General features: G+C 35.6%; 1 protein-coding gene across 2 annotated transcripts in view; it reads left to right on the top strand.

Moving 5' to 3' along the window:
- Positions 1-3,002: 3,002 nt before the first annotated feature.
- Positions 3,003-22,800, top strand: part of GPR180 (G protein-coupled receptor 180) — a 29,295-nt gene continuing 9,497 nt past the window's right edge. The window contains exons 1-6 of one of the 2 annotated variants that reach the window (XM_079137500.1): positions 3,003-3,224; positions 5,760-5,918; positions 11,017-11,217; positions 18,659-18,839; positions 18,982-19,031; positions 22,047-22,204. In XM_079137500.1, the coding sequence (XP_078993626.1) occupies positions 3,080-3,224; positions 5,760-5,918; positions 11,017-11,217; positions 18,659-18,839; positions 18,982-19,031; positions 22,047-22,204 (894 nt within the window). In that variant the 5' untranslated portion in view covers positions 3,003-3,079. The remainder of the gene's footprint in view (positions 3,225-5,759; positions 5,919-11,016; positions 11,218-18,658; positions 18,840-18,981; positions 19,032-22,046; positions 22,205-22,800) is intronic. The other variant, XM_079137501.1, reaches the window with a different exon arrangement.

Consider the following 22,800-nt stretch of genomic DNA (forward strand, 5'->3'; position numbering starts at 1 on the left):
CTAGGCCTTACTCTTAGGTATTATCCTAATCTCCCCCTTGCTCACTCCTCTCCAGCCTCCCGGTCCTTGTCCTTGAATTGGCCTGGCAGTTTACTTAACCTGGCCTGGATGCACTTTCCTCCCATCCGTGCCTAGTTCTTGCTGCTTTAGTTCTTAACACGAATGTCATCCTATTAGAGTCTTTCCCTGACCACCCCAATTAAATAGCAATCTCTACTCTAGCCTTACAGAACCACCTTGTCCTTTCTTTTATTTTATAGCACTCATCAACACATACTTTGATGAATTATTCGTTGCTACCTCTCCGTGAGGGTAGGGCCTTTTTGTTTACTGCAACAATTCAAATCTCTAGGACCAGGCCTGACATAGAACAAACAATTAGTAAATACTATCAAACAGAAAATATCTTTTTTTTCACATAGTATTTTAGCAAAGGTGAAAAGAAAAAAATACCCACTATCTATAGAAGTATATTTGCTACAAACTTTTTTTTGAGGGCAAAGAGATAATATAAATGAAAATCTAAAATGTACATAGTCTGTTTCCCCCAAATTTCATGATGTATAATACAGATAATTGTTCATTGCTATATTGTTTATGAACAATCTGTGTGTAAGATTGCCTAACTTTTTAAATACAATTAGGCTGACTTTAAAAAGAATGTACTACAATGGAATACAGACCAAAATATATTGAAGTGAATACTTACATTCTTTTTCTGACCAAAATCCCTTGCCCTCCATGATTTCCACAAGTTAATCCACCCACAAAAGATGGGGATCTTAGGCCAATTGAAGCCTCTCCTTGGGATGTCAAATCAGACTAAGGTTCAAGAACAGTCTGGTAGTTCATGAATTCTGAGGGCCTACAAATTTTGGACTCATTAGTGGTCATATTCTTTCAAATGAACTGAGGTACCAAAAAGCCTGTCTTCAGTGGGAGAGAAAAAACTGTTGATCAAGAAGGGAAGAAAGTCAAGAGACAAGAGAAGTCCCCCAGCATTCAATGCCCATGTTTGGCTTCTCCTTTGGTGCCAATTTTATCCCGTCCTTGACTTAAAATTAACAGTATTAAAAGGCACTTTGGACAAATTAAATTTAGCAGAATGTATGTGAACAGAGAATGACTCATGAGTTGGGCAGCACTCAGAAGAAGGAAAGGTTCAGCAACATGGGCAGGAAGTGTTTATAGAAGGAGAAGGAAGTGACATTCAGAAAAAGCTTAATTGTTTACATTTCCAATTTTGTCTTATCAGGACTTGGTATGACAGTGCATTTGCCAGATGTGACCATAGCCTCTGATCAGTTGGCAGCCTGTGATTGGCTGAATCTCTCCTGCTATATTTGGCTGAGACTCAGCTACTTGTTAGAAGAATATATTTCTGCTTAAGTTGTTGTTTGTTTATATACTATATTAAGTTGCAATTCTCTATGTATTAAAGTATTGTAGGTAGCTTCAAGTCTAATTTAATTTAATTTAACACCATACTATTTGTAATGACTGGTCTGAAAGGATCCACCCCAAACTACTAACAAGGGTAAACTTTGAGTATTGGATATGGGTGGGAAAAGGAGGAAATAGAAACTTTAATTTTTAATTTTGCTGTAAATTTTTCTAAGCTGCGTGAATATCTTAAGAGCTAGTGCAATTTTTTAAATACCCAAATATTAATACCTCAAGTTTGTTCTTGGTCAGCCAGAGATACTGAAAATGCTGGGTATACTACAGATGTTGCCCTGGTTTCTTTTTCTAAATTGGGAGGTGTGTTGTGAGAACTTGCTTATATGTTTTTAAAATTTGTTGTGGAATGAGAATAATTTATGTACACTTATTCCATGAAATAATTTTGAGTTCCTACTTTCATTAAGACAGGAATAGTCTCTGACCCACTGGACCTAAAAACATAGTGAGGGATTCAGAAAAATCAAAAGTCATATACAATACAGTGCAGTAAGTGCCCTGATAAGGAAGTAAAGGATTTCAGGTCCAGGGGCAACTAACACAGAGTTAGGAGTTGGAGAAAGGCTTCCTAAAGTGCAGGGGTATGGGGGATATAGTAGGGACAAGCAGGTGACATAGGGTTGAGTGGTAGGGTAAGCAGAAGTATTCCAAACAGAGGGATTTGCAAATGACAAAGACGTAGAGGGGTGAACTTGGGGTGTTTATGGACTGGCAGTGATAAGGATGGAGAGTAGTAGAGAGATGGAAATTTGAAAGACTACAGAGCCATATCCTAGAGTCTGGGCTGTGTACTAAAGAGCCTTTGAAGGAAAGTGATGCAATCATATTGTTTCCTAAAGTTTTCTGTGTTTCTAAGATAGAGGTAGACCGTAGTCTATTAGAGAGATAAGCCTGGAGGAAGGTCCCCTGCCATTGGCTGCTGCTTCCTACTATCACCAGAAGAAATTTGCAATTGAATTGATGGGATGCCAAGGAGTGATGAGAGTAGTCGCTCCATTTCTCAGCCGTCTGTCTTGCTGGGTGATGATATAATTCAAGACGGGGAACTTAGGAATGAAAAATCAGTTGGGTGCCAGAACTCATGTCTTATATTTTGGACATGTAAGTGTCTTTGAAACATTAAAGCGGATGCGTTCAGTAAGACATAGTGGCATGGAGGAGAAAAATAAAATGGTTCCAACTCTAAGGGAATCTCCCTTTCTTGACCGGAATGGCCCTCTGGGTTTTTCAGCAATTTCCTAATCCTACAAACCGCTCCAAGGTGCCACCGACCTGTGCCAGCGCGTACGCATGCGCATTGACACCACGCGCTGGGCCAACAAGGGCGAAAGCTTTTCCGTAACCCGAAGCAACATCCTCCTAATTCTCCATGAAAAAAGGCGGGAACTAGCCAAAAGCCTGGGGAGTGATGGGACGCACGGATCTGCATGCCCTGCCCACTTCTGCCTCTGATTGGTGAATATGCTGGGCTCGTGGCGGAAAGCTCGCCTCATTGGCTGTTGGTCTCCCGAGGGGTGGGCCCGCTGCGCTGGCCCCACCCATCCTCCCGCTGCCGACGTGGGGCTGACGGCCGCAGGCGGTTAGGGCCCGGGGTGCGGGTGCCGATCGGGAGGCGGGGATGGGGGGGTTGCGGCTGCTGGCAGTGGCCCTGACGTGCTGCTGGTGGCCGCAGGGCAGCCAGGGTAAGACCCTGCGGGGCAGCTTCAGCAGCGCCGCGGCCAGAGACGCTCAGGGCCAGAGCATCGGCCACTTCGAGTTCCACGGTAGGTCCCCGGGGCGGGGAGAGGGATGGAGGCGCGCGGGCCGCCCCTCCAGCAGGGCCCGCGGGGCCTCTCCTCCCCGCCTCCGGGGTAGGCCCAGGGCGGGCGGCGCCCAGCCCCTCCCCGCCACGTCGGGCCAACCCGGCCACTTCGCCCGCCTTACCTGCACTTCGGCGTCGCCGCAGCCCTGCCCCCTCCGCAACCTTCCGGGATCGTGGGATGCGTTGGCAGCCCACAGTTGCTGCGTCCCAAGCCCGACTGCAGCCCCTGGCCAGTAGAGGTTGTGTCCTGCACCTGAAAGCCGGGGTCCGCTGTCCCAGCCCGCCCCGTGCAAACGATACGCAGATGACTGGTCGGCTGCATCTTTTTGAGATCCTTCCCCCGAACAAGCATCGTTTGTCCATTCCCGATCCGCCTGATTACATTCACTTGGTCACTGTTTAAGGGTGAATGTAAGCCAGGAACTTGGATTTCTTTTTTTTTTCTTTTTCTTTTTCTTTCTTTTTTTTAAAGACCAGGGTGGTAAAACCTCTCGGAGCAGAGTGATTGTGATCTAGTTGACTGCCAGAACAATTTGTTACTTGGGTGATTTACTATGGATCATAGGGCCTAGAAAAAAATTGATGGAAATTGCATAGTGTATAGTGTCCTGGAAATTTCACCGTTGATATTCTCTTTGGCCCATCTGAAATCAGAGTTGCTTTTGATTGGTACAGTCTGGTATTCCGCAAAAATCAGCGATCATTCCTTCAATGAATCAATTTGCAATTCACTTTAATTTTTGTTACATCTACTTTTACCCTCAAAATAGCAGTGCTTTTCTTGATACTCTTAATTTGGCTAGTACTGTTATTTCAAATAATTTGGTCTTGGGGAACTTAGGATCTTTAGTTTAAATAACCTTTAGTTGCATTAAAAGAGAACTATGGGGATCAGAATATTGGCCAAAAAAGGATTCTTAGGAAGAAGATAATAGAAATGAAAAGTACTTTTGGTGTGGAAAAGGAATATAAAGTCCTGAGAAAGAATTGGTGGCATAAAGGCAGGGGAACACAAATGGTGTGAATCTACATCGTGTACAAACACAGAAATGAAAAGTTGTACCCCACTTTGTACAGTGAATCAAAATGCAGTCTGTAAAAATAAAAATAAATAAAAATTTTTTTAAAAAAAGCAGGGGAACCTGGTTTTTTAAAAATCTGATTTTTAATATACCTGACAAAAGAAAAAATCCAATATGAATATATACCTTCGGTGAGTAAAGAAGAAACCCTTTAAACAGTTTTATTATTTTTCAGATTTTCAGTTTCTTAACTCACTGTAACAGTACTTTGAGTGTTGACAGTGATAGTAATATCACTATAATAAATGGCACAATCTGGACAGTACTGAAAAATCTAGACTGTGTGGATGCTGTACCATCAGACTTAGAAGACAACCTAATAGTTTTTAATAAGTTTATGATAATTACCTGGTACACATGGAGGAGAAACATATGCTAAATCTAGATTTCTCAAGACAGATTGGAGATAGGGTTCCAAATACATTTTCTTTTTCTCTCATTATACATATATAATATATAATTATATTCTCATATATTTAGTTATTACCAATTTTTTGTGAATTACACTTCAATAAAATAATACTAAAAATATACTGAAATAACAACCTATAACTCAGATTGCAATTTAAGGTGTTAACAGGGCTTTAGAGTCACTTTTATGACTTGACAATTTATATGTAACCAATTTATTCAAGAGAGACATTTATTGTGTATATTATACACAAATTTATCATCAAAATATATATTATAATCAAGATACTATGTTACCAAAATGAGAAATCTAGTAACAAAAGTTAAAAAAAAAAAGAATGCAAGATTTTAAAGTGAAAAGCAGTCTCCTGCTTTACCTCTCCTCACCCAGTATCCCCCTACTTTTTGCCATTTCTGTTCTGGGTCTTCACTGTAGTTATTGTGTGCAGTCAGGCTTGTTTTATGTTAATTACTCAACCTATGTTGTTCTGAAAGTTTTTTTGTGAAAGTCTCATGCAAAATTTTGTCTTAGGTGTAAAATATGTACCTCAAAATACATTTCTTTAAACTTTCTTAGTATTTCCTATGCTTATTTTCTACATTAAAAATAAATTGAAATATTAAACCCATGTTAAAAAACAAAAGAAACTTTGGCAGGAAATTTCTATAGATGATGAACAGCATAAAAGGTGTGTAGTGATTGTAAAGTGAGGCAGAAATTATATTACAGTGAATGTCCAAATACCCCAGATATTATTGTTTACTTAGTGAAATGTTATCATTCATCAGATGAATTATAAGCACACTTCACACTTTAATCTCTTGCATCTGAATGGAATGTTTATTCTATTGTGATCTACCTTGTTAAGAGTTAAGAATTGTTTTTGCAATACATGTGTTTTTAAATATTAAAAATTGTGTTAAAGTAATAGGTATTGAATTGTCCTACCATCTCAGTTCTATACAAGACCAAACGAGTTGATCATTTTTGTTTTAATGTTAAGGTGATCATGCTCTTCTGTGTGTCAGAATCAACAACATAGCAGTAGCTATTGGAAAAGAAGCTAAACTCTACCTGTTCCAAGCCCAGGAATGGCTAAAACTGCAGGAAAGCAGTCATGGTTATAGTTGTAGTGAAAAATTATCCAGAGCTCAGTTGACAAGTGAGTATTTCCTTTTTTCTTTGACTATTAGATATGGTTTTTTCCTTTGTATGTTGAAGTATATTATGGTACATATGTACATACCAAGATATTTCATGTTTGCCTATATCACACTGTAATAACACTTTGGTACATTTTAAACTGAATTTTAAGGAAAATAACCTTTTCTTGTTTAAAATGCATACCTCCTCTTTCTGCCTTTATCATTCAAATTTTTTAAAAATCCAGATAATTTATAAAGGATTCCTTTCCTTCATTCAAACTCTTTACTTTGGTATAATTTTATGGTAATGAGACAAATGTATTTTTACCCAGCATCAGCATGGAAACAATGATAGCATTTTTTGAATGCATATTATCTGCCAGCACTGAGCTAAACACTAACATGTATGTTAGTTATTAATAAAACTTATTAGGCCAAGGGATGCTGTTTCATGTCATTGACTTAGTCATATGGTGACAAAATACTTAACTTTGGGATATATTAGCACCACATCATTGTAAACCTCTGGGTTTGCCTCCGGATAGGCTTGCTTTTCCTCTCATCCATTTTCATCAACATTGTCTCATGCGTTATGATAGCCATCCAGACCAAGTGCATAGCTTTTATAATTTAGAAACGAAGCACATGTGCCATTCTACCCATTTTACCCCTTGGGAGTTAACTGACTGTAGAAGACATGAGAAATTTGAAGCATCCATGAGAAAAAGTAGGAATTGCCTTTTTCCCTCTTTATCCCCCTTTCATTCTGTGATTCATCTGGAATGTGGTGGTTCTTCTTTTTGCCTAGGCAAGTAAAACACTCCCCTTTCTAAACATCCATTCCCAGTAGCTATCTGGTTCCCACATAAGGCAGCCAATCAGGACAGGCATAAAAGTACAGGGCGCCAGTCTTTGCCATCCATTGCAGCAATGCCATAGTCCTTTGCCTGTGCTGTTGAAATTGCCTCCCACCTGGCCACTCCATAGCCATATTGGTTCCACTTCTGTAACCAGAGTGATCTTTCTAAACACCAGATTTGAACATGATACCTTCAGTTCCTTACCACTTTTTGTTTTTGACACCTCAAAGACTTTTTCCTTTCTCCAGTAAAAAATTATTGTCTTCCAGGAAGACGACAAGGAGCCGAATTGAGCATATATGATCCTTAAAATTGAGGAGTATATTATCTTGGAGTTTTGTTGAATTGTGTTATTAACCATTTGCATTCCTTATGCTAATAGCTTATTTATTACCCTGTCCATTTTGTATTATTTTGCTTTTTATTATCACTTAGGAGGAATTCTTCATGTATTTTGGACACTAATCTGAATAGATTTTTTCCTAGTGTCTGATTGTTTGTCTGCCTATAATTTTAAATTGGTTAATTTCAAATATGGTTAAATTTAGCATTCTGAATTAAACATCCTGGTTTATGCTTTTTAGATCTGTTTTAAATTTTTTTTCCTTATAAACTAAGCTATTAAAGGCATTTTCCTACAGTTTTTTAACCCCCTAAAAGCAAAACAAACTTTATTAGGCAGTTTAAATCCCTGGGCTATAAAAACACCGATTTATTTTCTTGTTATCGTGTGGTTAGTATTATACCATATATTACATACTCTTAAAAATATCATTTTCATATTCCAGCATTCCCAGACCTTCTGTATACAGGGCGAAAGTATGGGGCAATAAGAAATGCACTGCACTGGGAATCACTGCTGGTGACTTATAACAAGGACTTGTTTTGAGCCTCACTTTACTTACCTGTTCCACAAATTGGACTGTTTCTAGGCTCTTGACCATCCTAAAATGCTGCAATTCTAAAGGTTACTCCGGGATAGAGTTATATGTAGGACTATAACTTATTGAAGTCTTTTGCTGTTGTATCTTCTCTTATTTTCTTTTTCCCTTTCTGTAGAGTGCAAAAGTATTCTTTGTAATTATGGAACAGAAGATATCAGGAAACAGGAATTTTAGAACATTAAAAATTGTTTTGTTAATATTAGGGCCTGAAATAAATTAAGTACTTAATATAGATAGATAATAGATACATAGTTATAGATATATTTCATCAATTATTTTCCCAATAACAAAATCCAAGTCTTGAGAAAATATGTCTTGAATTTTTATATGTTAGTTCTCATATTTTATATGTTAGTTCTCATATTATTATTTAGGTGCTTAAGTACATTGAAACAAAATGTATATTCTTAAATTTATGACCCTGTAGTAATATCACATACTTAAAAATAATTATTTGTAGGAATTGAATTTCCTGGCTATTAAGAAGACTTTTAGGAATTAGTAGTCTTTTACCTGTTTGGTAATGAACTCATTAATGATGCCCAACTCCTGTGCACTGTGAAGAGATTAGTAGATTTGAACAATCTCATGGTACTGAATGTTTCTTGATTATTTCAGATTAATGTTTCAGAAGTTAATTTTCAGTCTTCCTTTGTCCTCGAATATTATAGCATATCATATTTCTTTTTTTTTCTTATGTGTGTATGTGAACATGGTGGTAGGGATCAAATTCAGGGCCTTGCAAGCCAAGTGCCCTACACTGAGTTGTGTCTCCAGGCCAGATTTTTTTTTTTTTTAATGATAAAAACTATTTTGATGGTTTTAAAAACAAGCAAACAAAGCACTTAAAAGCACTGAAAAAGGTGAGTTTTTGTTTATATCTAAAAGAAATCTCATGAAATTCAGGATAATTTGCTATTAGATTACAGGAGCTAAATATATGTAAAACATTTTGATATTGTTTTTTACATCTTATATATATAATTCTTTTTGTATATTTGGTGTATTAAAATTCTTTAAATGTATTAACATTTTATTCTGTGTATTTTGGTTAATAATATTCATTTCCTTTTTAATATGATTGGGAAATTAGCCATTCAACACCGTTCTCAGCATTTCAGTTTTTGTTAATATTTGAGGTACTAATTACACCAACCTAGAATATGCGTGCTGTGCTATAGTCTTTTGTCTCACAAACAATGGACATACAATTTTGTCAAGAGGCTCACTTCCCAGGCTTGCTGAAAAAGAAAAACTAAAGGCCAGTATCACTTTATGAAGCACATTTTTGTTTCCACATAATTTAAAATGAAACATCAAAAAGTATATTGATGAAAATATAATGAGTTTTTGTATTGTCTTGTCTAAGAGAAACAGTGCAAGTGATAGAAGAGCAACACAGCAGAACCTTTATAATGAGGTCCAGATTATGTAATTGCACGCCTCATATTTAAACAGTCTCATTTCTGAACTATCGATTGACTGTATTTTTATTAAAGGTCTTCAAAAATTTATCAGAAAATAGAGTCTTAGCTACATTTTTCTAGTAACTGTATAGTTAAAAAAAAAAAAAAGTAATATAAAGTCTGCTAATTTATATTAACCAAAAAAGCAATGTTGTGTTATTATGAGTCAGATCCTCTTATTCATTTTAACTAATAATGGGTGTAAAGTTCGGGTCCTCAAAATTTGCATCTTGACTAGGTACATCTGTATCTCACTCATAAAAACACCCTATATGTAACATTTCCTCAATTTTCTATTAGGAAAAATTTCCAAGGTACAGAGCAGTTCAAAGTAAAGTATGACCAGAAAGGTAATCTGTACTTTAAGAATACTCTACTTTGTATAAAACCACATATCTTAATATAGAATTTTTTATGTGTCTCATTTGTCCTCAGAAGAACTCTGAGCTAGATAAGACAGATATCTTTATTATACTGTTGAAAAAGAAAATTTATAAAAATATAATTTATTTGCTGAATCACAAAGCCAAGACTTGCTCTGCGAACTCTACTGTTTGGCAAGGTATCTGGAGTTTGAGACACTACTTTCCCACAGCTTCACAGTAGCATTATTCAGTACCTCTTAGGGCAGATCATAGTTTTAGATCTGGAAGAGCTCATAGATATTATTTTGTACCTCTCGAAAGAGGGTGCTGTTAGCATTTTAGGGAGGAACAGTTCTTTGTTGTGACTTTACCTGGCTTACATGAGATTTAGCACAGCTTCCCTCCAAGTTCTTCACGGGTATTGTGACAACAGAATTGTCGCTACACATTTTCAAAATGCCCTAGAGGAAAGCAGGATTACCCTAGTTTGAGAACCCTTATTAGTATACTTGTTTTAAAGAAAGAAGGAAAATCAATTTATTGAGGAACTACTGTGACAAATACCATGCTGGGTGACTCATATAACTTAGCCTTTGCATCAGCTCTTTGCTATAGGTATTATCTTCATCTTACAAATGAAGAAAGTGAGTGTTATTGTATATGTAACTTGCTCAAGGTCATCTGAAGCCAGAATTCAAATACAGATCTGTTTGATGCCAATTTTTATGAGTTTTCCCTGATATGTCGTATTACCTTGTATGGACTTGAACCAGCGTAACTTTCATCTCATCTTCTGTAATTTCTGTTTTTTACTTTAAGTGGCTATGGTTTTTTTTGTTTTGTTTTGTTTTGTTTTTGGTTGTTGTTGTTATTGTTATTTTATTTGGTTTGATGTTTGCTGGGAATCAAACCTAAGGCCTAAGAAGCACTTTGTCTTGGAGCTACACTTCCAGCCCAGTACTACTATTAAGAATGACCACTCAGAAAAATATTTTGGAAAAATTTTTTGAAAAACTATTTGTCAGACATAATTTTTAGATATAATGATTTTCTAAGTTGAATGCTCCATTTAAAATTTATCTGAAGTAACTTAAAAATGTCAAATGTCATAGTAATTGTTGCACAGCATTGTGAATGTGCCTAGTGTCATAGACTGTTCTCTTAAAAGTGGTTAAAATGATAAATGGTGTGGTGTATCTTTTTTTTTTTTAACCACAGTAAGTTCAGTTTCAGTGAAACCATTCTCATTTGTGATATTTCATGTATTTTAATAGTGATTTCTTTGTATAAAATGCAACATTTTAATCTGCTTTAAAATTTACACACCTTATTCCAGTATTACACCTGGGCTTGTGTTTCTGAGGTGAAAAAAAAAAAAAAAAAAAAAAGGATTCTAACCCCTAGATTGATTATATGACTGGAAAAGTGAGCACATTTAAGAATTTTGCTTTGAAAGGTACTATTTTCTTTCTCTTTAAAGTGACAATGAACCAGACTGAACATAATCTGACAGTGTCCCAGATTCCATCTCCACAAACATGGCACGTCTTTTATGCAGACAAGTATACATGCCGAGATGACAAGGAGAATTCTCAGGTGGAAGACATCCCCTTTGAAATGGTGTTACTAAACCCAGATGCTGAAGGAAATCCATTTGACCATTTTAGTGCTAGAGAATCTGGTAAGAAAACCTATTTAAATATATCCTAAATACAAAAAAGGACATATGCAAAATACCTTCATGTTGTGTTTTTAGAATATTAAAAATTTAAAGCAATCTGTGTGTTCAACATTAGGGAAATGGCTGAATGAATTTTCTGATAATATTTTGATAGCTATAATATTAAGTTTAAAAGGCAGAACACTAAATTTTATATTGCATGACTTCAAGTGTATTTAAAAATGCAGAGAATAAAGCAAAAATCACAAAAGTAAAATTGTTTATTTTGAATGGTAGAGATGTGTAGGGTTTAGTCTGCTCTGTACGGTCTACATCTTTTGTTTTATGATATCCTAGCATTATTTTTATAAACAAAAATGTTAAGAAAGCACTCTAAATTGATATTTCAGAGGTTGAGCTTAGAAACAATTACTTTGTAAGGCTATCCCTTCACTAGGTTTGAACAGATTTAGGAACTGCCTTTAGTGGTGCGTAGGAACTATAAAGTTTTCTGGAGTCAGATTTACTTCCATAAGACTCATTTCATCAAATTTTAGGTGACTCTGCCCTACTGAAATGAGATTCCTAGCCCTAACAGAAATTAAGGGCTTCTTGTGATTTCAATAAACACAGTATGAAGTATAATAGACTTGTTGGTTAACATGTTGGAGTACGGATTTACATAGGCCATCTGTCAAAGAAAAGTGTTCAGGGTTTACCTCTTTGTGAGTTATTTTCCCACTTGAAAAAGTCAATCAACTTAGAGAAGAATTTAATTCCATTGCATCTCATTGGCCCTGAAGAGTATGGGTGGAGGGTGGGACAAAAATGAGGCCATGTTAGACTTAACCTACTGTTTAGTTCAAAGTATAGGTTTGCCACAGCTAGAAAAGCAAGTAAAAAAGCATGTGTAATAGACAGTAGGTCACAAATAAATGTATAAAGGATGCATATAGCTTTATAATATTGGTTTGAAAAATTTTGTAGAGAGATGGGGAATGCTAATGTTTTAAAGTAGTTTTAAAAGTTCTTTCTGTGAGGGAAATGAGTCTAAACCACTCATGTCGTTTTTGAATGCAGATGAACTTAAAGGTTAGATTTCACTAATGATAACCTTAGACCAGTGTGGATCATTATTGAACACTAGTCTGACCATTTATTTTATCTTTATAAAAGATGTTGACATTTATTTTCCATATTTTGAAAAGGCATTGATGAAATCCAGATCTGATGTCTTGGATGAATGACTGGACTAAATGACTTTTAAGATCCCTTTTAACAGGCACCTTGAAAAATGGAAGGGAGATCTATGGAGTAGAGAAGGGGGTTGAAAGGGAGCTGGGAGGGAAGGGAAAGGGGAGGAAAAGAAGAATGATGTTGACCAAATTATGCTGAGTGCATGTGTGAATGTACCATGGTGAATTCCACCTTTATGTATACCTATAAAGTACCAATGTATAAGAACAATAAATAGACGGGGGGGCGGGGGAAAGCCAGTGGAGTAGAGGAGGGGATGGGAGGAAAGAGGTATAGAGACTGAAATGGAACAAATTATATTTCATGCGTGTGTGATTATGTCAAAATGAACCCCACTATTATGTATAGCTATAATGCACTAATAAAAACATTTTTTAAAAAATGGATTGTTGCCTGGAGTTGAGAGTAGGATTGAGAGTTACTGCAAACAGGTACCAGGAACTTTTTGGAAGCAATGGAAATGTTTTAAAACTAAATTGTAGGCTGGGAATATAGCTTAGTGATTGAACACTTGCCTAGCATATTCAAGGCCCAGTACTGCCGAAAGATAAAACAAAACCAAAAAACTGAATTGTGGTTGTTGCGCAACTGTATAAATATACCAAAAATTATCATATACTAACCTTGAGTGCATTTCATGATATACATCAGTTTTGCCTCCTTAATAAAGCTGTTCTAAGAAACCAAGGGAAAGAAAGATCACTTTAACTGTATGACTTCATTATTTCTTGTGACACCAATTTTTAGGGCCAGGCAGGGCTTACCAGGAAGTAATACTCTGCTCTAATCATTTACATGCCAATCCTACTGCCTCTAGTGGAGTCCAGATGCGCTGTCCTTTCGCCCACTGCCTTCCAGGTAGATCTTTGGCTCAAGAGGTTGTCTTATTTATTGTGTGGCTCCCTGGGATTTGAGAATCATGATATGCTTTTTCTTGTTTCCTTTTCTAGGCCCCCATTTCTGGTCTCTTCCCTCATCCCAATTTCACATCTGAACTTAATGCAATCACATCTCTGCCCCGTGCTGTTCTCTGGTCACTAAATGCCACCCATACCTACCTGCCTGTTCCTGAACCTTGCTCATATCTTCTAGTGTTTTCCTTAACATCCTGAGTTGTAGCTAACTTTTAGGATTTACATTCTGCTTTACTTCTTAGTTCTGACTCATTCTAATTTAACTTTTCCTGATTTTTGTCACTGGTGTTGATTTGATTCTCACTTTGATATCTTAAAGTTCTTTCTTATTCTAAAATGGGGAAAGTTATATTGGTTATGTAGCTGACAATATTTAAATAAGGAGCAAAACCTCACTGTAATGTGTATTTTCATTAAGCATGAGATTCTGTGCAGGATTGATTATTCAAAAATACCAGAAGTACCCAAAAGTACTCAGCCTTAATTTTGACTACTTTTAATTCCTAAAGATCATGTCATTGTATTGATTAAAATGCCTGCAGTTCTTTGTCATTCTACATTCAAGTCCAAAGTGTTGGCTCTAAACCTATCACTGTGTTTATAGCTAGAGAAGCTTTTGTAAAAAATCCACATTTACAGCCCGATGGATTTGGTTTGGAGGGGATGCCAGGCATTGGTTCAGAGCTCTGCAGTTGATTCTGTTGTCAGGACCACTGACCTAAAAGTCTATACTCCACATTGTTTTGGTGATGTGTTGGTTTTTTTTAAAGGCTTAAGATGGATTCTTTTTATTCAGTACCCTCAGGTATTTGTTTCCAGGAAATAATCTCCAATTAGCTCATTTCAGAAACGTTTGCTAGCTTATCTCATTATCTGCTCCAAGTCAGGAGAATTGATTTGCTATGGTTTTTTTTTTTTTTTTTTTTTTTTTTTTTTAACTAAGAATTGACTATTACTGAATGTCTGGGAGGTTTGAATTAGAATAACCTGCTTCTGATTGCTGCAATTAATGTTACATGTTAACATGGTTAAATTTTATAATCTGTTTTCTTTCAAATCAATTAGAGTATTTTATATCTAACAGACTTTGGTTAATCCTCTATTCCATAGGGTAGGTCTGATTTTACAAAATGAACTGAGGCAAGTTTGATGCCACTGGACAGAGTACCAAATAGGATCTTAATGTTTTAAGGTAGAATAAAATGAAATTCTTTTGTAAATAGATTAAAATCCTTGTTAACTGTATTTGTGCTCTTGTTAGAGACCAAAAGAAGCCCCGAGGATGCCAAGAGCATTGTTACCTAAAGCAGATAGACTGGTTTTCGTTGGAATATTACAGGCTCTCACATCTGCCATCTCACTGTATTTAATTTTAGCATATATGTTTATGCTTTTCTGTTTTCCCTTTTCCCCTCCATGTTCCAAATGATAATGGATCGGATCTTAATGTTGCATTGGTAACATGTTACTAGTAATATGTTTTAATGTTTTTAGCTTAAAGTAATAGAAAACTCTAAGGCAAGTGGTATAATTATTTCAAACAAGAAGAGATTCCAAGGCTTCTCCAGAGTGGATTATTTAGTGTCTGTCTACCCTATTATCCTCTGACTGTCAGCTTTTCTTTAGGCTGGCTCCCTATAGCAGTTCTGGGCATCCCATCTAGGTATTGGCAATTTGGATATCTCTTTTTAAGAACAAGGGAATCTTTCCCAGAAGCTCCCATCACATTTCATTGGCCAGAATTAGGTCACATATCTTTGCTATTTAGCATTATAAGAGAAATGTTAGTTATGATATCAGAAAGATGGTATGGGTAAACAAATCTGTCAGAGGGGTTAGGTTTACCTCCTGCTGGCAAGGGTATTGGAATTTCTGATTGTTTTGGGGGCACATAAGGGAGGGTGTACATTGGGACCAAGACAGCAAGGATAGTGGACAGGCAGGCAGATCTGCTGCAGTGCAGCAGTTCAAGGTCTCTGCTTTTCTTACCCTCCTCTGCTTTCCCATCAGTTAGCTGGGACTGAAGTTATTGAAGCTATTCACTTAAGTTTTCTTCCTACTTAATTTTGCCAGTTCTTTCTTTAAGCTTGCCTTGTAACCTACACATTTCCTTATAACCTGTGTCACCAGGCTTACATTTCATTTAAGAATGTGTTTCTTCCTTAGTGTATGTTGTTTTAAGTAAGACACTTAACACTTAGTATTCACCTATTTTAAAATTAGATTTTCATATCAATGTGAACAAACACAGATTCTTTTGGTCTTGTGAAGCCTGGTGGCATAACAAAAGTAAAATTGGTAACTGAAGAGGAAAAAAAAATCAGACTTTTGCCGGGGGGTTGATTTATTTTTAAAATACAGTGCTTTATAGATATATACTTTGATACATTTATGTATGTACATGGCATATTTCCGTCTGTTTCATTCCAGAGTTCCTCTCTTCCTACCTTTCTTCACCTCTATCTTCTTCCTCCACTCCACTGATCTCCTTTCCTTTTTCGTGGGATCCTTCTGCCCCGGAGGTTTTTTCCTTATTTTGCTCGAGCTTCTGTAAAGTACCAACTTAAAAAACAATAAATAAATAGAGGGAACACCAATAGGTAGAGGAAGGGGAACAGCAGGAAGGAGGAAGAGAAAGAGGAAGTAATGGGGACTAAAATGGAGCAAATTATATCCTATGCATGTATGATTATGTCAAAATGAACCCTTATGTAAAACTATAATGTACTACTTTAAAATATTAAAATTTTTAAAAACAGTGTAGACACAACCTTTTATCTTTAAAGTGTCTCATGGATGGGCTCAAGGAAAGAATCGTTTATCTAAAATTTAGTGAACAAAGTATAGGGCAAATATTTTAGTTTGATTCCTTTAATACATTATTTCTGTGAATAATTTACTTTGTTGGCTATAATGTTGGCCCTTTCTGAGAGACACATTTAACATTGAATAATCCTAGGATATTTTTTTGCTGGTGATAGATGTCTTATTTTTAAAAGTACCTCCTCCCACATTATTCTGATTTCTTAGTCTGAGGGTTTTCTTTTCATAGTAAATTCATAACCTAAGGGAGCCTGAAACTTTATCCTGTAATGGATGTTCTATAAAATATTATAAATAAAATCTTAAATAGAATGCTTTAATTCTTTAATACAAAGAAGGAAAGATAAAAGCTAAGATCCAAGACACAGGATAGCAAAAGGAATTTTACTGACCCACAGCTGTTATAATATGGTTAGCATTTGTATTTTGTATTGTTCCAGTACTACAATAATCTGAGGATTATGGTCCCATTATTTCTAAAACTGCAGTGCTTTTCTGTGTAAGGAATTTAAAAAGAAAGTATGCCCCTTCTGTTATTTGATCTTCTCTTCCTGAAGTCAACATACTTTTTCACCTGCTCTAGAAAGTGACTGTTATTACTTATATAGGTAGAGCAGGGGAGACACCCAGTGGCTGAAGAACTTCTTGCTGCTTTTTTTTTCTCCTACCCATGCCCCCAAAATGATTGAGGTTGAACTATTTGTCTTTTTTTTTTCTTTTATTTGTATCTTCAACATTGCTTTTCCAAAATTATTTTCCATATAATATAAATGTTCTTTTTCTGCTCATTAACTGGAGTTTACCCCGAGGGAAATTGGAGCAGGCTCAGGGTTCACAATAAGAAGGGGAGCGGGTGCAATTTAGACTCTTCATCACAGATTCTGTGGAGATGGCTTTATTCACAGCTGCTGTCATGACATTCTCGAATTAGTTAGGATGTAAACGTCCTATATTAGGGACTATCTTGAGTGTGACCAAGTACTGTTGGCCCTCTGCATCCACAGATTCTATTTCCATGAATATACAGATCAAATATATTGGGGGAAAAAATCGCACTGAACATGTGCAGACTTTTTTCTTGTCAGTATTCACTAAACAATACAACATAGCACCTAGTTACATAGAATTCACATTGTATTGGGTATTATAAGTAATCTAGAGATGATTTAGAATATATAAGAGGATGTGCCTAGCTTTTATGCAAATACCATACCATTTTATATGAGGGACTCCATGTATCTTGGTATCCCAGTGGTATCCTGGAACCAGTCCTTTTTGGATACTGAGGGATGACTGTAAATGTAAGCAATAAACCTCATTATTATTAAAAATGTTCTAAAATTTCTGAAAGATGAACACTCAGGGAAAGATTCCAGGTATCCCAGAAAGGTAGTGTTTATCATGAGGTTACATGAAGACTATGGAGAAGACCTGCTTCTGGGAACTAGAGGTCACTGTAATGACTGGCAACATTTTAATATTAGCATCTGCACATTCTTACTTTGTTCTTGTCTTTGCCAACCAGTGCTCTCTGCTCATAATTTCTGCTCATTCAAAACTTTTATTTCATTATATCCTCGTTTGACTCATCTGGCCTGTCCCAACATCAACTCTTTTATGGCCTACTTCATTTCCATGTTTCATTGTTTGAATTTCCAAAGAATAAGATTCACCTAACTTGCCTTTGAGAATAAAGTTATGTTGTTGGCAACTTGGTTTGGTGGCCAGTTATTTGGTATCACAGTTCCAGTTAAATGTAGAGTCAAGTCACTTGATCTCCATAGGATTTCCTCTTTGGCAAGACCTGCAGAAAGTTTACCTTTGGATATGACATGTGTTTATCCAAATGGAAATTCAAGGTAATGGAGCATTCCAGAGCTATGTTTCTTACATGTTGATTCAGAATCACCCTAGGGCTTACTAAAACACAAATTGCTGGGTTCCACCTTCAGCGTTTCTGATTCAGTATATCTGAGGTGGGGCCCAAGGTTTTTCATTTCCAACAAGTTCTCTGGTGATGCTGCTGGCCCAGAGACCACACTTTGAGAAGCATCGTCAACGTATAGCATACTGTTAGTGACTGAATAGATCCATTTCTAAACTTCTTACAAAAGAATCCACATTTAGGGTAAAAATTATATCTAACTGAATATTGAAATCTTTGTTTTCATTTGCTATTTTCAAACAAAAGTGTGATTTTATGGTGAATCTTTGGGCTTCCTCTATGCTGGTTTTTTTAATAGATTGACTGTAAGTAGTTAGTTTAATCTAGCTTTTTATAGTTAAAACTTTGTCCTAAAGCAAAAAATTGGTTTTTAAATAATTTCCCTCTTTATTTCCTTACAAAAATAAATGCTATGACTCCAATTTAAAAAGTCTAGAAGTATATTGACAGGAAGACTTGAAAGCAGCCCAACACTGCACTGGCTTTGTTTTACTGAAGCAAACTCCCTTTCTTCTCTTCACAGGGTTACATGAGTTCTTTTTCCTACTAGTCCTAGTGTACTTTGTGATTGCTTGCATTTATGCTCAATCATTGTGGCAGGCTATTAAGAAAGGAGGACCCATGCACATGATTTTAAAGGTTCTGACAACTGCATTGCTGTTACAAGCTGGTTCAGCTTTAGCTAATTACATTCATTTCTCCAGGTAACTCAAAACCACTAAAACTGTGTTCATCATTACGTCTAATTAATCCTAATTAGTCCACCACAATTATGCTTGCTTTGATTATAAATGCTTTTTTTCACACTTGTAATTTACACTAATACGTTCCTCTTCAATTCCTCAGGTACTCCAAAGATGGAATAGGGGTACCTTTTATGGGAAGTTTGGCAGAATGTGAGTATTGTTCTGAGCACTTTTTTATTTTTTTAAGATAAACTTGCGATCTGCTTGTTCATTTTCCTCTTTCAAAAATTATTTTGGAGGGACTGGGGAGATAGCTCAGTTGGTAGAGTGCTCGCCTTGCAAGCACAAGACCCTGAGTTCTATCCCCAGCACCGAAAAAAAAAAAAAAAAAATTTTGGTCTGGGGGAAAAGCTCAGTGTCAGAGCACTTGCCTAGCAGGTGTGAGGCCTTGGATTTAATCCCCAGCATTACAAAAACCACATAAATACGTAATTTTTTAATCATAATACAATTTTTATGTCCAATGTTGGTTAGAACTCAGCTTGACTGAAAACAAGGTTACAGAATTCTCATATATCCTCTCTAGTTTCTTCTTAATAACAAGTAATATGTGTAACTCTTCATTGTTTTGAAAGCATATGGATTATATAGTCTCTGGTTTTATCCTCACCAAAAAGTAGATATGCTTATCCCTATTTTGCAGATAAAGAATCTGGACTCAGTGACATGAAGCACATTTCCACATGTCAGTCAGCTATTGAGCAGTAGAGGTCATACTCAACTGGTTTTCTGACCCCAAAGCTGAAGGTTTTTTTCCCTACTGTAATTCCATTTTCTGTTACACCAACTTTTCTTCTGTTTCTGACATTAGGCCACATATGCATCTATAATTGAGCTGACCTCACATCTTTGTTCTTTTATTTATATGAGAAACTCTTATGAAGTAATTTTTCAATTAAGCATGATAGGAAAAAATAGTTAAAAGGTCCTGTAATTATAACATTTTAGAGAACTTCAAAGGGACATTAAGTTATATGCCACTCAATACTGGAAAACAGATTTGCTCTACAAAGCAGGTTTTCAATATGAAACTCCTTTCATATTTGGATTTACTACTGGGATTTACTTTTCTTTATATTTCCACATTTTTCTTCTAGTCTCATTACTGTTCTAGAGGTGTCTTGTGATAATTGCCATTAATCATCTTTGGATCCACTCATCCAGATGTTGCCAACTGTTTCAAAATTCTGAAACTTGAAGACCCTTTCATTCTCCTTGTGAGGGGGATATTTTCAGGGCACCTCCTGTGCAGGAACAGGAGGAGCTTAGCCTTTCTAAACGTCTAGAGCTCTGGCTTCTCCCTTTTGGAAATCTTTTGGATGTTTAATGGAATTGTAGATTGATAATGTTGGACAGAACCTTAGAAATAATTCAGCTTATGCATTTTAGATGAAGAAATTAACATCCAAAGGGGCAAAGCACACAGAGCGAATCAATGGTAAAGTCATTACCGAAATGAAAAACCGATGAATATTTGTGAATGTCTGCTAATATAGTGTTTTAGGCTGTCTGGCATTTTTATGGAAGACTAAGAAAAAAGTATCATTTTAGAATTGCAATAAATTGATGTTGCTAATTTTTGGTAGTTCTTATAGCAGAAGATTTGGTTAAAGTAATTAAAATTCAAGACAGAATGGAGTTTTTGTGTGATCTGTGTATTGTTTATGAAATTAGTTATTTTTCAACAACAAATGAGCTGTGTTCTACCTATCCACTTATAGTATATCCATCTGTGTATTACTTAGTACATAAAGAAATAAGCCAGAAAATTAGGGGGGGTTTCCAGGTATTTGTTTTTGCTACTTAGCAGCTTATGTATTATTTCCTGCTTAATAATAGCTTTCTTTCACATTTTCTATTGCATGGTAAGTACACTGAATGAGTGAATCAATTCCTACATAAGCTACTTAGCAGCTTATGTAGGAATATTCCTTTAGCCAACTTCTTTATGTAATTAACTGTGTTTGTGAAAGGTTTAATAAAATTAATTGGTATCATAGTGATTTTAAAAATGTATGATGAAAGAAAAGTGTGCTTGATCTGATAGGCCATGACATTTTATAGTATTCAAATGTAATGGCAATTCATTATCAGAATTCATTACCACAGATACATTAGTATAAATGTAGAGTAGCCAGTTTTAATTTAGATGACAAGGGAAAATCTCTCAAAATATATTTGAAAAGGTGTATCAGTAATAGAGTTTTAGCTTTCAGTTTTCAAATATGAGCACTATATACTAGAGCTAGTTTTCTCTGTTTCTTCAAGAATATCCTTACATAAAAGAATAAAAGTCATAAATATCAGTGTTATGGGGGACACTTTGTTAAATTATGATCACAAATTTATTCCAAAATGCACATCAGAATACACCACTATGAAAAATTATGGCCCTTTAAAAATCAATCACTACTAGTTTATAAAATAAATGTGCATGGAACTTGAAGCATCTATAGATTTTTGTTTCCCTAGAGTGCTGAACTGAATACAGGAAATTTTGTTACTGTTTTTTAAAGTAGCAGGCTTCCCCTGCAGTTCAAGTGATGGCCACGTGGTGGCACATCGCACTAATTAACCAAGCTTTCCATTTGTCTTCAGGACTTTGAAACTAAAACTGACATAATTAGATGTCACAGTGACTATGTACTTTATTGTCATAGTGTTTCTTACTCATAATTTTAGGAAATGCTATTCATAAAACAGTTCAGTCATCAAAAAGATTAACAAATCAGAATTAAAGATTAATTTTCCACATTGCACAAATTATATTATAAATTTGATTATTTTGATCAGGATTATGTGTGGTTATAAAAGCTTAGAAAAATGGGAAACAAGAATGTCTTCAAGGTTGAACTTAATAGAGGTATTATATGGGCATATATATAAATATATATATAAAATATATGTCTATATATATTTTAAAGTAGTATTGCCACTTTTAATGTTTTTATAAACATTATGCATTGTTTGGAAATGTTGTAATACTTTAGAATTATTATGCATGAATATCTCTTATTGAATTTCCTTAGCTACTCTTTAAAAAAATGCCTGTGCTTTTGTGACTCACAAAACAAAACGAATGGTAATCTTACCCGAACACAAAAAGCGTACCAAATTCTATGTATTGTGAAAACTTGGTTGACTTCGACTTTCATTTCCCTTTAGTTTTTGACATTGCTTCCCAAATTCACATGTTATACCTACTTCTGAGTCTATGCATGGGTTGGACAATAGTCAGAATGAAGAAGTCTCAGAGCAGACCTCTCCAGTGGGATTCTACCCCTGCATCCACAGGCATTGCAGTGTTCATTGTCATAACGCAGGTGAGTAGTGAGTGCTGAGACTCAGTTTTATGCTTTACAATATTTAGAAATGCAAATTTCAGAATTGAAAATTGGAACCCATGAGGAATTTGTATCGTTTTGATGTATGGATTTAAGGATCAAATAATCCGTTAACCTTGCAGGTGCTAATATATATAGATTTGTGAGATTTAATTGTAACTTACCTGAATTTGAGCATCCTACCAGCCTTTTTAAAGGGTATTTACTTAATAATAACTTTCATATTTTCCATTACATGGTAAGTATTGAACATTTAACGAGTGAATCAATGAATTTGAGATTTCATCCACTGGCAAGGATCTTTACAGTTGGTTACTTAATACATAAAAATACTCAAGTGACTATAGGAGATTAATTAAAAGGCCAAATATGAAATAAGATAGAATGTTTTGTATTTGTTTCCAAGAACAAATCTGGTCTGATGTTGAGGACATAGGTTTTGAGGACTTTCAGTAAGGTGATATGGGTATTCTATACCCTTTTTAAATTTTTTCCTTTTCCTCTATAGTGGTAGCATTGACATTATTCTAGGATAGCCATATACTGTGTGCATTGGATTTATAAAAATTAGGAAG

Source organism: Sciurus vulgaris (genome assembly GCF_902686455.1).
Source record: "Sciurus vulgaris genome assembly, chromosome: 4".
NCBI lineage: Eukaryota > Metazoa > Chordata > Mammalia > Rodentia > Sciuridae > Sciurus > Sciurus vulgaris.